Source organism: Phalacrocorax carbo, chromosome 3 (genome assembly GCF_963921805.1).
Source record: "Phalacrocorax carbo chromosome 3, bPhaCar2.1, whole genome shotgun sequence".
NCBI lineage: Eukaryota > Metazoa > Chordata > Aves > Suliformes > Phalacrocoracidae > Phalacrocorax > Phalacrocorax carbo.
In genome coordinates, this window is record NC_087515.1 from 15,028,624 (window position 1) to 15,041,438 (window position 12,815).

Sequence of the window (12,815 nt, forward strand, 5' to 3'; positions counted from 1 at the left end):
ACGTCAAGGCAGCACTGGGTGGGGTTTGGAAACACAGCTTTGCAGAGAGTTTCATCATCTGCAGGCTGCCCGTCCCTGAGCAGGGGGAGAGCGCCTTTCAGGCAGCCGATACTGATGTAAAGTGCAGCTGTATTTGCATGTGCTATTTCCCCTTCATTTCTGATCTGCACTATCCTTGCAGCTGTTGAGCTGCTCTCCTTCCAGCAGACAGCCTGGACTGGGAAGCTACTACGTTGCAGTCAGTGGGGATCCAATACTTCACAACATAGTTGTTGCGAGAGTTCAGGAAGCACAAGCTCATTCTGGTGTGTGCAGCTCTGCTGGTATTCATAAGAAGGAATTATGGAGTCACACCCATTAATGACAGTCCTCACATTGCAAAGTGACAAGTTTCCCAAAGTCCTCATGTGAAGAGAAGTAGCAACAAGTCTAGCAGGGTTGCCTCACACTCCGGTGACAGCAGCACGTCTCATTTCCTAAGTGTCTGGCAGGACCGGACGCAGCAGACACCACGCTACTTGACACAAAACCAAGTTGAGAACAGGCAAATCCCTTCAGTGACACAAGTCACCTCCACAGGGAAGTCTTTCTGCCTCTGCTTATCTCGTTTTCATGGAGAGAAGGCAGTCGCAAACCCCTTGATAAGGTCGAAGCTATTTTTAAAATCAAACCACCGGTTAGATGTGTGCCCTAGAAAGCATTCCTTTAATTAGGCTCCGCGGGAATTTGTGGCTGCAAGGAAGCACCCGCCACAGCCTGTTCCACCCACAACAGCCCAAAGTGCTGTGCTCAGGGTGACGTGGCTGCCTGTCATCCCTGGCTGCACACCCAGGCTTGCTCAGATAAGCCGAGAGAGCACGATTGTAAACAGCAGTGTGCGTGCATTCCTTCCACGCCACAGGACAGTATTTATAGGGCTGAATGCGGGAAGCTTAGGAAGGGGTGAAGGGCAGCCATCTCCAACTGTGACTCAGCTCCAAGGGCAGCAGGGCAAGAGCCTAGCTGCACCGTTGCTCATTGTACAACTCAGCCAGCAAGCTCAATAAAACATCTTTATTCTGTACATTTATATATAGATGCTGGAGAACAGGGACAACTCCCAGCATTAGAAAAAATTCAAGACAACAAAACAGCAGTTATGAAGAGCATGGCACCAAGAACAGTCATGCCACAGCTACCAGGAATGAGGTGAGACCAGCCATCAGCTATTTCAGAAGGTCACAGCATCCCATGCCTGCTTTGGGGCAGAAAACACCAGGGCTGCTGTGAACAGCTGGAGTCCTCCCCACCCCCAAGGCAGCTTTCTTTGTGACCCGCTAGCACCAAAGGGGAGAGCCTGCTGGCAGCTGGGTCTGTCTTTGCATGGGTGAAAGACCACATCACTGTACCATCCAGACCACTGCCAGGATGGGAAGAGGGATCCTGCTTGAACAGTGACCCTGAGCCTGCAGCTGCTGTCTCACTGCTGGGCTGATGGGGAACAAGCAGATTTTCAGCTGGGTCAGTGCTCCCCTCAAGACACAGGTCACTCCTGTCACTACTGAGCTGCCTCTCAATTCTTTCACTGATACCACCATTTCACTGGCTTCCCCACACCTCAGCATGCTCTTTGCAGCGTGCAGCCGCCACCTCCCCACCTGCTAGAGCCCAGCCTAGTGGAGAGCACTGCTTTGCAACATCCACAGATCAGCACGGGCCGCTCAGTCCCGCAGGCACTGCCTGCGCCAACAGCCCAGAAGCAGAACTTGCCCTCAGGATGGTAGCACTTGGGCACCCAAACAGCCCTTCTATCACAGGCCCTCGCCCTTCTCTTCAGTCAGAGCTGGCAGGCCACCATGCCATGTGACAGGGCTGGCTGAAGGCCTGTTGCTCACAGCAGACTCATTTGGTCTAACAGTCAACAATAAAACCAAAAGCCTAGGTACAGCTATACAGCCCCTGCTGCACACCCTCCAGGCTACACAGGGGAGCTGCCTGACAGTGAGTGGGAGACAAACGTGCTCCACTCTTTGTGCACAGAGTCCTTGCTGGCAACATCAGCTTTCCTTTGACAACAAACCCCAGTGGCAAGGGAAAGAAAAGAATTCTTCCTCCAGGAGAAACAGAAATAAAATCACACCACTGTCAAGTCACATCTAAACAATAGAAGTCACCTGGTTTTCTGTAAGTAACACAGCCTGTCCCCCTCACACATTAAGACAAGTATGTGTGGAACAAGCTGGGCTGGCACCTGGAACAGTCACACCAGGGAGCCCACCGCAAACCGCTGCTGCCAACGTGCAGATCCACACCGTCAGCCAAACAACCATGGAAACAACCTGCACATGCCAGCATAGGCCCAGGCCCTGCTCCGCTCCACAGAACAGCTTCCTGCCCAGCTGCTGCAAGGAACAGATGCAATTGCAAACTCTGCCTTCACGACGTTATGTCGGGAGGCTGCACCACTCGAAGCAGCCACAGCTTCCCAGGAGTCAAAGTGGGATGCTGAAGGAGTGCATACATGTGAGTGGGGAACAGGGCATTTGTCCAACAGTAAGACACTCAGACTGGAGTCATGAAAAACCAACACACAAATGGACACACAGCAGATTAAAGCCAACCAAGATTAAAACGGTTAAAAAGTGTCCTGAATGCATTCTGAGAGGTTCAACCAAGCCGCTGCTCTGGATAGCAGGGCATCTTCCATTCCCTGCCCAGAAGGATGTGCTGCAGGATGACTCCAGGTAGAATTGTTATCAACCCAGTGCTCAGAGAGCAGAAATGGGACCAGATCTTGTGCCAGAGATGGAAAAACATCCCTTCACTACTAGTCCTCAAGGGTTCTGCTCCTCCCAACCGGTAATTTTCAAAGAGTAAACAAAGCCAGAACTTGCCTGCCCAGGTCTGCAGGTGCCTCTCATCTGTTCTGAAGGAGGGCAGGGTAACGAAAGCTGCAGGCAATGTGGAGAACATGCTTAATTTGCCCCATGTACGGCACTGAATGTAAGAAACTCTCCCAGGCTCCATCTCACAGTGTGGAGGAGGGACATCCATGCTAGAACGGGACAGCAGCAGCTCCAGGTATCACTTGGAGAGCTATGGGAGCTTCCATCCTTCTTCCCAAGTGTTGGTGAGTGGAGATCATTCTGACCTAGTGGTAGTCAGAAGCTCAGCTGTCCAGGCCCCAGGGACTCCTCCAGGCCGTTTTCTTTGGTGGTGATGGCTTGGAGGTCAGTGACATGCCCAATGCCTTTGGTGACTCCTTCACGGAAAAGCAGCTTGGCTCCAATCTTCAAGTATTCAGGATGCTTGATGAACCTGAAACGGACGACTGCCTTCTCTCCTGTCCGCAGCTTGTCCTGAAAAGAAAAAGGGGAGAGCTTAGGCTCATCTACCATACCAGTGTATGCAGGAGAGGTGCACATGGATGCTAAGAAGATGAGGCAAATGAGCAGGTTGCCTCCCTCAGACTGCATGGCTTGAGCCCTTCCCATTATTGTATGCATAAGGGGATACCAGAAGACGCAAGCTCTGGAGAATGGAGAGTTCACCTCCCTTCACAGTTTTGTTGTAGTCCGTCATGCTGCTTGTTTTGTGAGGAGGGAATTCTTTAACATGTTGGGGGAAAAGCAATGAAATGGACAGGATAAAGGGGAGGAGTGCGCTCCTAGAAAGGAACACAGCTACTCAAGATACCAGTGGCCCCTAGCTTTACTAGAGGACATAGTGGAATCTCAACAAACCCCACAGGGAGTTCCATCTTCCTTCCTTTTCCTCCCATGCCTACCTTTCCATGGATCTTCTCTACAATAGCAGTCTGTCGCACATTCCCCACGTGTACTGTCACCTGAAACCCCTTCCGGAAAGTCGTGGCATGGAACAACAGCACGATCTCAGCTTCAAACACTGAGCAGATGGTAGGGTTCATTTCTGGGCTCACCATGACCATGCCCTGCACAACAATCCAAAGTTCAGACCAGTCAGAGCCAGTCCCCTTGCTTCTGAACAGTCCCCAAAATCATAAACACATCTCCTCCACTCTGTGACTTCGGCTCACATCACAGTCAGCCTTGTACTCATCCTACTTCATAGCCTTGCCATTTCCTCCCCTTCCAGCAAGTTTCCTGCAAACAGCTCTACTTCATTCCCACCCTACCAATGGGGGATCTCCAGGGAAGCCTTCGGTCCTGCTCACTGGACCAGTGAGCAATCTGGCAACAGCAGGACTCACCTTGCGCAGCAGGGAGCGGTCGAAGGGTCCAAGGGCCAGCGTAGCTGCCTGCCCAGCCCGCAGCACACGGCAAGCAGAGCGGTTCCGTTGGATACTGCACACTTTCAACCGGAGAAACTTCCCATCGTCAGTGGGACCAACCACCAGGTTCTCCCCTTCTCGGCAGATTCCACTGCCCAGGGCAGAAGAGCAGAACAGTGTTCATCAGGAGACGAGGAAGAAATTTCACCCTCTAAGATCAACCTGCACAAACTTCCCAGGGCCAAAGAGGTGAGTGCCCTTGGACTCTTACCTCAGACCAACAGGGATTTCCTACGGTAGGAGTGAAAGCCACACTATCACTCCTAAGAATACCACAGATGGGCCATTCTGTCCCCAGTGCTCTGCTCACTGCATTGTTTCCGCTGGAGAGACTGCAGTTGATGCATGTTCTGTGTAGATGTGCTGGTAGCCAAACTGCTCTGATCACTCCTGACCCCTGAGGGCTAGCTGCCTTCTCATGGGGTAGCATAGTTAACCTCTGCTGGGATCGGAGGACTTGCCCTCTACATCTCCTCCCCCCTGCTTGAGGAAGGAAAGCAATGCCTTGGGGTCATGGCTAGCCTCTGTTGACTCCGGGTCCCAGCATGCCTTCCTTCAGCATGCTACAAGTCACATTCCTAATCCAGCAACTTTAAAGCAGGCTCTGCTTGCCACCACATTACCAACAGTCTGCTCATGGCACCTCCCAACACCCTGTAAGGCTTTACCCTCACTTGGCTCAGCCATCTGGCAGCAGTCAGGACTGAGCCTTGCACTGCTTCCACATCTGCAGTGGGTGACTCTAACCTTGTGGGAACCCCAGCAACCATTCACACCCACACTTCTCTGCCTGACCTCACTTACCTTGACAGAGTTCCTCCCACAACAGTCCCCACCTCTGGCACAGTATAAATTTCATCTACCTGCAACAAGGCAACAAGAATAAGCTGCTCAGAGAGCTGTGAAGGATTACTCTGGAAAGAGGACAAGGTGCCTACCCCTTGTCCGGAGGGACGTGAGCTCTCTGCTGGTCATCAGACACCATCTCGGAGCTTTCACCATCTCCCACTACCTTCCCATCAGAGGAACCTCTGTCTTTTAAGTGGCAACCAAAGAAACAATCTTATCCCTGAGATGGGCATCCCTTGGTTAGGGCAGAGCCCAGCCTAATAGGCTTTTTTCAAGGACCAAGTCCTTTCTTTACTTTAATGTTTCCCAATAGTCCAGGAGTTCACCATATCTCTTCCCATGGTGTCCAGATCCCCCAGATGTTTGTCACATGTCACATCAAGGAGTGCAGTACCAGAATGGGAAACAAACTATCCTTACGCACCTGAAACTCTGTGAGTTGCTGCATTAGTTCTTCCTGCTCTTTACTATTGGTCAGGGGCGGGAGGATGTTGAGGAAGACTTTTAGGAGATCCAGGTTCTCCCCAGAAACACTAGACAGTGTGAAGATTGGGGTGATGCTGTCGGACACAAATAGACAGGAATAAGCAGAAGGCCAGAGCGCAGCTGCAGAAGGTGGCTGGGATTCTGAATCTACCGAGTCCAGCAACAAGACAGAGAGTACAGCAATAAATGGCTAGAGCAGGAGGGCACATGGGCTAGGTACAACTCTGCAGTAACCCCTGCCTCACTGGTTGGTTGAGGCACCAGTTCCCTGCCAACCCACACTTCTGTCATGGAGAAGTAACTCCAGTGCAGCTTTGGCCACCTTCTGCTTCCAGAGCCCAGAAAAAGGCCTGGGAGGGGAAAAATGCCTTATTGGAGAATGCAAAGGTAGGAAACTTGATGAGAAGCCAATATGTTCAAGATGTGGTTGCCTCCCCTGTAGTCACCCTTCCCCAGCTTTGCACAGCAGCCCAGTCTAAATTGCTTGCTCCCAGCAGACTAAAGGAATGGTCCCTTACTTGGGAGACTGTGCAAACTGCTGTGCTGCTGTAACAGCATCATCATCTGAGTTCACAAGCAGGGGGAGCTTGTTGCAGCCTGGCTGTTTCAGGATTCGCTCCAGCTGCTTCACTGTCCGTTCCACAGTGGCTTTCGAACACAAGTCAACTTTGCTGATGACAATGAAGAAGGGGACCTTAAGGGCCATGGCCAAGCCCAAGTGCTCTCGTGTTGTGCCTGCTGCAGGAGACAAGTGAGAGTGTAGGTGCAGTAGTGGTCATCACTGTTGCATGTTTATGTGACAGCTATGTCTCCTGGCTCTCCCACAGGCCCACTCTTGAGATTTCACCCTAACTGCTTGGTTCATCAGGCAATGAAAAACCAAAATTATTCTTTAAAACAAAACCAAACATCAGTCCAGAAAAATAAAAACCACAAAGAATTTTTGTGACTGATCTGTTTGCTTCAGAAAGATGCAGTAGTTTTCATCCTTGAACTACAGCTTGCCAGAAAGCAGCCACAAAAATTTCAAGGAAAGATGTGGGAGAACTCCAGCTGCCATTTTACAAGGCTTCAGGATTCAGCACCTCTAAGAATACGTCAAAGTTGTTTTTTTCTGACAAACGAAGCCTCAAATTCCAAACAAAGCCTCTCTGTCCAGGATACAGTTTAATGCAGTCTATAGCTTGTAAGAGGATCCCAGCTCTGCACCCCTCCCAGACACTGATAGGCACTGGCATACAAGAAATAGGAAGAGGCTTCAAGACTAATGTATTTTTTCTGACAACCATTCCCAGCTAAGAAGGACCCGCTCCCCCCATTCTCCATTTCTCTTCACACATTGCTGTCAATCCATGCAGACAGGTCAGTCAACACTCACCAATGCCGGTGTTGGCACTAACCACCAGCATAGCAAAGTCCGGGCAGTAGCTGGTGAGGCCAAAGATGGTTGTTTTCAGATACTTGTGGTGGCCAGCCAGGTCAATGAAAGTGATCATTTTGGAAGAACTCTCACAGATCTCTTCTGCTGTTCGAGAGTCACTGTAATTTACCACCTGAGGAACATAAGGACTCAGTGAGAGAAGGAGCCCTCGCAGGCAAGTAACAAAAACCCAGCTCTTATCTATCCACTTTGACTTCATAATTAATGAGGAGAGATCATTTACCATGGATGCAAGAAATGACGTCTGTTGCAAATGGACAAGTAGCACTCGGGTTCAGCTAAAGGGACACAGAGCTGTGCTACCTCTCTTCCCTCGTGTCCCACTCATAGTTGTAACAGGAGGGTAGTCCTATTCTATTCTCCTCCAGCTTTCTGAGTTCAGCAGCCCACTCCCTTACCTCTCCTTTGCTGTTGAAGCCAAGGATCTCAAAGCTGATGCTCGATGTTCTTCCTGACTGGATTTCATGGAGATGCCGGAAGAGATTGAGGCGTGCTCTGCCCCGCCCATTGTCCAGCTCTCCTTGTGTTAGGACACCCAACAGGGTTGACTTCCCTGAGTCCACATTCCCCAGCACAGCTACTCGCAGGTCTAAGAACTATAGGAAGAAGAACAGAGAAATCATGAAACTTAACTGCTGCTGTGCTGGGTATGCGTGAACACTACATGGCAGTAGAGATGGTGCCTCAGAGAGCTTCCCTCCACGATGGACACTGTGCAGTGTAATCTTGCTCAGATTCTGCTCTTGCTCCCAGCAAACCACTGCCCAGGAGTTGTGATACACTCTCTAGAGTTGTGATGTGACACATCAGGCTTTGATATCACAAAAAAGGCCATTTGCTGCAGCAGGGCCTCTAAATCCTTCCTTGTTTGCACACTGGCCTGCATCAGAACTGTTGCTGTAGAAGTGAGGTAATTTCTCACCTCTGATCCAGGCAATCTCCCCTACAGGTATCTGCCTCAACCATAATCTTGGAGATGAAAAGTGTTATCATCAAGCCTCCCTCTGGCAGCTCTTTAAAGCATCTGCTATGGGCTGACCTATGACAAAGTACCTTTAGGGTTTGGGCTCCCATCCCAAAAGGAAGCTGCTTGTATCAAGTCTCCAGCAGGAGAAGACAGCCAAGTTGCAGATCCCTACCTGCTGGTTGTCAGGCACCTTTCGGACAAGCACCTCTGTTATCTTCCTTGGAACGTCGCTGTCGTAATCGACCTCCCTCTCCCGCAGCACCGTTATGTCAGCCCCGACCCTGCCATAAGCACAAAAGGAAGTAGTGAGACACACGCTTGTACTTGGCAGCTCTTGCACATCTAGAATCACAGCTGGCAAAGTGAATGGGATGAAAGCTGCGGATAGCAGGGAAGGAGCCTCAAGCTTCCAGCCAAAAGCTCTACAACTGCCTTCATATTTCCACAGCCTCACAATGAGGGAATTTCAGTCATACAGGGGCTTTGTAGAATGGAGCCACCAGCTCCTCAGGGGACTCCTGGGGCCGAGCCTCTCTACTGGAGGCTGTTTATGCCTGTAGGTCCTGCAGATGAAAGGGAACACTTACTTCTCTGCCATACGGCGCAGTGTCTTGAGCGAGGCACGCATCTCCTCTTCTGAGAGGCCCACCAGCAACCCGTTGTCCTCCACACCGATCTGATAGACGGCCTCACCTCGGCCTTCCTGTAGTCGCCACTTCATCTGTGTCACCAGGTGCTCAAAGCGATATTGTGAGGGATTCACTAGCTTTAGCTGTTTAACGGAGGGGGTAGTTATAGTCACAGCCTGGATGCAGAGGGAATCCCGTTGCTCAAGCCAGCAACTCCCTCATCCAACATCGTGAAGCAATGCCCCCCAGCTCTGACCCACTTCTAGAAAACACAGCCCATGTTAGTGTCTGCACAGAAGCCACGGGACAGGTGAGAAAGGGTTTCACAAAGGTGTGTACATATGGTGAAGAACTTTCCTGCATCTTGCCAAAGGGATAAATACCCTACCTGCTGTGGGGATAAAGACACCACTGTGGGACCTATCTGTGACACAGGAGGCAAGGAAGTAAGTGTAAATGGCAGAACAGCCACAAGAAAGTGACAAATGATTATCAGGGACACCTGCATCGCTCTCTCAAAAGGAAGACTTCAGGAAAAACACAGTGGGTCTCATCTCCTAAAACAGGTTCCTAAAAGTGAGTACTGAGATGAAACTCTTCCAGCTCAGCATACTGGATATTGCTAGGCAGACACAGAAGATGACTGATAGTTCCTTAATACAGTGCCCACTTTGGTGGACATGTTCCCCATACGCTGTGTTTAGTGAACTTACTCACTGCAAAGTAACCCTCTGGGAGGAAGACCTCCTTCTGCAACCTGAAAAGGCTCACCTTGTACTCGATGTTCCCATCTTCTGCCTGGTCAAAGAACGGAACAAGACAGAAAGGTTAGATGCTGTGCCAGCAGGGACTTCTGTAGGCATCAGCTGCCCAGATACCCTGCATCTCATGCTGACTGTTTCAGAAAGAGGGAAAGTGGCAGAACTATATCGTGTTAGGTCACAGTCTCTTCTACTATTCATTCCTACACTCAGTTGGAACTTACTTTAGGTTTGTTTCTGCTGTTTGCATTCTGCATCATGAAAACCAGAGGACAAAGCTAGAGATGGACAAAGCAGGTAGTACTGTTTTGGGGAGATTTTTTTACTGCCAGTAAAGAATAGGGCCAGTCTAACAGTCACAGAGAGTTCCAGTTTCAAAACAGCACAGGCCAGCAGATGATTAAAAGTCTCCCCCCTTACCCATTCATGACCCACAATGCCACCCACAGCATCCTGCTCCCACCCTATCCAACAGCTTCCATCCACCCAATATGCACAGAAACAGAGCACTGGGAACAAAAGTCGCTGCCTCTTCTGCACACTGACACCCTCCCTCCCTCAATTAGTTTTTCAATGACTCCTTAACATATCCTTGCATATCTTCTCTCTTCAAGAGAGAAGGACTACAGACACAAGGAAGCAAGCTACTGAATTATTTGCCGTACAGCAAACTGGTCACTGGCCTGGCAGTTCTAGAGAACCAGACCCGTTTGGGACTGTCTGTACACAACATACTCAGAAGAACTTTCCCAGGAAGGGCTAGAACCAGACTGGGTTGTCACAGGAAGGCCCGGGTACCCATCAAGCTCACTCCAACCACAGCAGGATCCAGCTTTCCAAAGAGAATGTATAGCTAATATTGAAGTAATTTTGCCACTGATTTGGTCTAAGGACCACTGAGAAAGGGCTGGAGCCTGCAGGATGCCAAGTACTCTGGCAGACTCAATGGGGCTGCCAACACTAAGCACTTCCTTTTCTTCTGGACACCGATTTGCATGTCAGGAAAGGCAATAGCCTCCTCCTTGCCTTCCAGCTCAGCTCCTAACCACAGCGGTGTTTATGGTGGCAAAAGGCCAACAGAGGGAAGTTCTGAATTGTCAGCTCTTGGGCAGCAGAGCTATGCAGTTAGAAAAGGGTACTTGTAGAAGGTTTTTCTCTCTTACCATCTACCAGCTTTCCAGCTCTAAGAAAAACACATTCACATACTGCGCTGTTGTCTAAATAAGGGGGTGGGTCTCTTTCAAGGCAGCTGAGACTAGAAAAGCAACAAGCCTCGACTTGCTGGGCCACATACTACACGGGGTAGCCAGGGACAGGAAGCTGTGCTGAAACCGCAGGGGGCTGTCCAGCCTCCAGCTGAAAGGAACAAAAACTAAATTGCGGCTGCAGGGGACAGTCTTGCCCATGGAGAAGATCTAACAGTAGCAAAGTGCTGTTTTCCCTTCTTGCCAAGAGTCACAGCCCTGCCTTGTGGAGAAATTGCTCCCTCCCAGCGCAGGCTTTTATATATTTTACAAAAGCTCCCTGAGTGGGGCCAAGCAATCGACTCCGGGGCATGGAGGCAGCCCTATTAGTGTGGTTAGTTCAGGCAGTTGGCACCACCACATCCACTTACTACCAATGCCATTTTATCCTGCTGTAAGAGGCAAGTGCCTCACACTCTCTGTCAGTACCACCTGCATCTCCATGTAAGAAAACAATTGCCAAATTAGCTGGGAAGGGAGTCACTAGAGCGTGCTGAGCAATGCCTACGAGTCTGGCAGCTGGAAAGGGACTTAGACCCACCAGATTGGCTCTCAGGGAGAGATGTGAACAGGATGCTCGGGACTACAAGTTGAGCAAAGCTTTATTTCCGAAGCTGTTTAGTTCTCAGACAGCAAAGCACCTACAGATGGACACCAGGCAGCCAGACAGTACTAACGGTTGGTGTTGGGTGGACCACGCAGGGAGGCTGGATGGCACTGGGGGCACGGGTGCTGCCACGTCAAACCCCAGAGAAAAGACCGGGGCAGGAGGCTACACAGCTGCCGGGGTAGGGGGGCCGCCCGCAAGGCTACTAGCCCAACCCCGGCAGGACGCCGCATTAACGCCACCGGGACCCTCAGCCGAACCTCTCCAGAAGCCGCCTCCAGCCTGAGACACGACCAAACCCGCCCGGGTCCGGGGCTGCCGCGGACGACCCCTCCGCCCCCTCCAGCCCCACAGCAGCAGCGGCGCCCCCCACCCCCGGGCCCTGCCCAGCCCCGAGAGGAGCGGCGCGGGCCCCCGCCGCACCAGGCCCCGGGGCGGGGGGCGCCCCCTCCGCGGCTGACGGGACGCGGCGGTCGTTGGCCCGGCGGGGGGAAGCTCACCTCGGGCGGCAGGTACGGCGGGTTGTTGGCCTTACCCCCCCGGCTCCGCCCGTTCTTCTTCTTCGCCTTCGAGCTGCCGCCGCCGCCGCCGCCGCCGCTGGGCGCAGCCCCCCCGCGCCCGCGCAGCGCCCCGCCTGCCCCGCCGCCCGCCGGCCGGCAGCAGCCCCCGAACAGCTCGGACATCCGCGAGTCCATGGCAGCCGGCGCGGCCCCGCAGCCGCCGGCCCCGGTGCAGCGCCCTCTCCCCGCCCGGGCTCCCCGCCCCGGCCCCGGTGTCAGCAAGCGCCGCGCGGCGCCACGGGAAACGGAGTCCCGGCCGCCTACAATTCCCGGCACGCCCCGTGCCCCTCAGAACTACAGCTCCCGGCGTGCTCCGCGGCTCACTCCGCCGCTCCCATATCGGCTCCCTCCGCGGAGGCGGGTGGGAGTTGGAGTCCGATGGGGAGCGGCGCCGCCTGGCGGACAGGCGCCAAGCGCCGCCGCCACCCCGGCCGTGCCCCCCGGGATCTGCCGGTGCCCGCGGCCTTCCCCTTTGGCAGCTCACGGGCTTTGTGGCGGGGCAGAGCCCCGGGTCCCCTGTGCAGTGACAGGGAAATATCAGCACCCCTTCTGACTGGCATGGGAGAGTTGCAAAGGTTCTGAAGGCGCTTGGCGTCGGACGTACGCCATAACCACGCAGAGGCGGCAGCCCAAAGCACGCCTTAAGTTCCTGCCGGGGGCGGGGGAAAACAGCAACAGATCCTCCTGCTCTGCACCGCATCCCCCCACCCAGGGCTTTGCCAGCCTCCAATACCACCGCCACCAAGCCTCGCTCTTCCCCGCCGCATCCCCTGCGCAGGGCGACGCTTGATTAGCCTCCGTAAAACTTCCACCCTCCTTAGCACTTTTAGCACGCAGCCGCCGCCGCTGCCAAGTAACCTGGCCCCCCATCACCGCCGGGGAGCTGCTCCTCCCGCCCCCCACCGGCGGCGACCGCCCTCCCTTCGCCCTGTTTTGGAGGCAGCACCCAATAGGGCTGCGGCCACGTTGTTTCCAAACAC

At 52.9% G+C, this 12,815-nt stretch overlaps 1 protein-coding gene across 2 annotated transcripts; it reads right to left on the reverse strand.

Annotated features, from left to right (window-relative positions):
• Positions 1-1,039: 1,039 nt before the first annotated feature.
• On the reverse strand, positions 1,040-12,651 carry GTPBP2 (GTP binding protein 2). Of its 2 annotated transcripts, none has more exons than XM_064445943.1 (12): positions 11,776-12,651; positions 9,435-9,461; positions 8,622-8,806; positions 8,207-8,315; positions 7,466-7,663; positions 7,005-7,179; positions 6,145-6,361; positions 5,565-5,700; positions 5,096-5,154; positions 4,211-4,382; positions 3,767-3,931; positions 1,040-3,338 (listed from the first exon to the last, which is right to left on the reverse strand). In XM_064445943.1, the coding sequence occupies exons 1-12, from the start codon at positions 11,968-11,970 to the stop codon at positions 3,141-3,143; spliced, it is 1,836 nt and encodes a 611-aa protein (XP_064302013.1). In that variant the 5' UTR covers positions 11,971-12,651; the 3' UTR covers positions 1,040-3,140. The 2 variants fall into 2 exon arrangements, with proteins under 2 accessions (XP_064302013.1, XP_064302012.1); XM_064445942.1 differs by having other exon boundaries at positions 6,145-6,364.
• Positions 12,652-12,815: the final 164 nt, after the last annotated feature.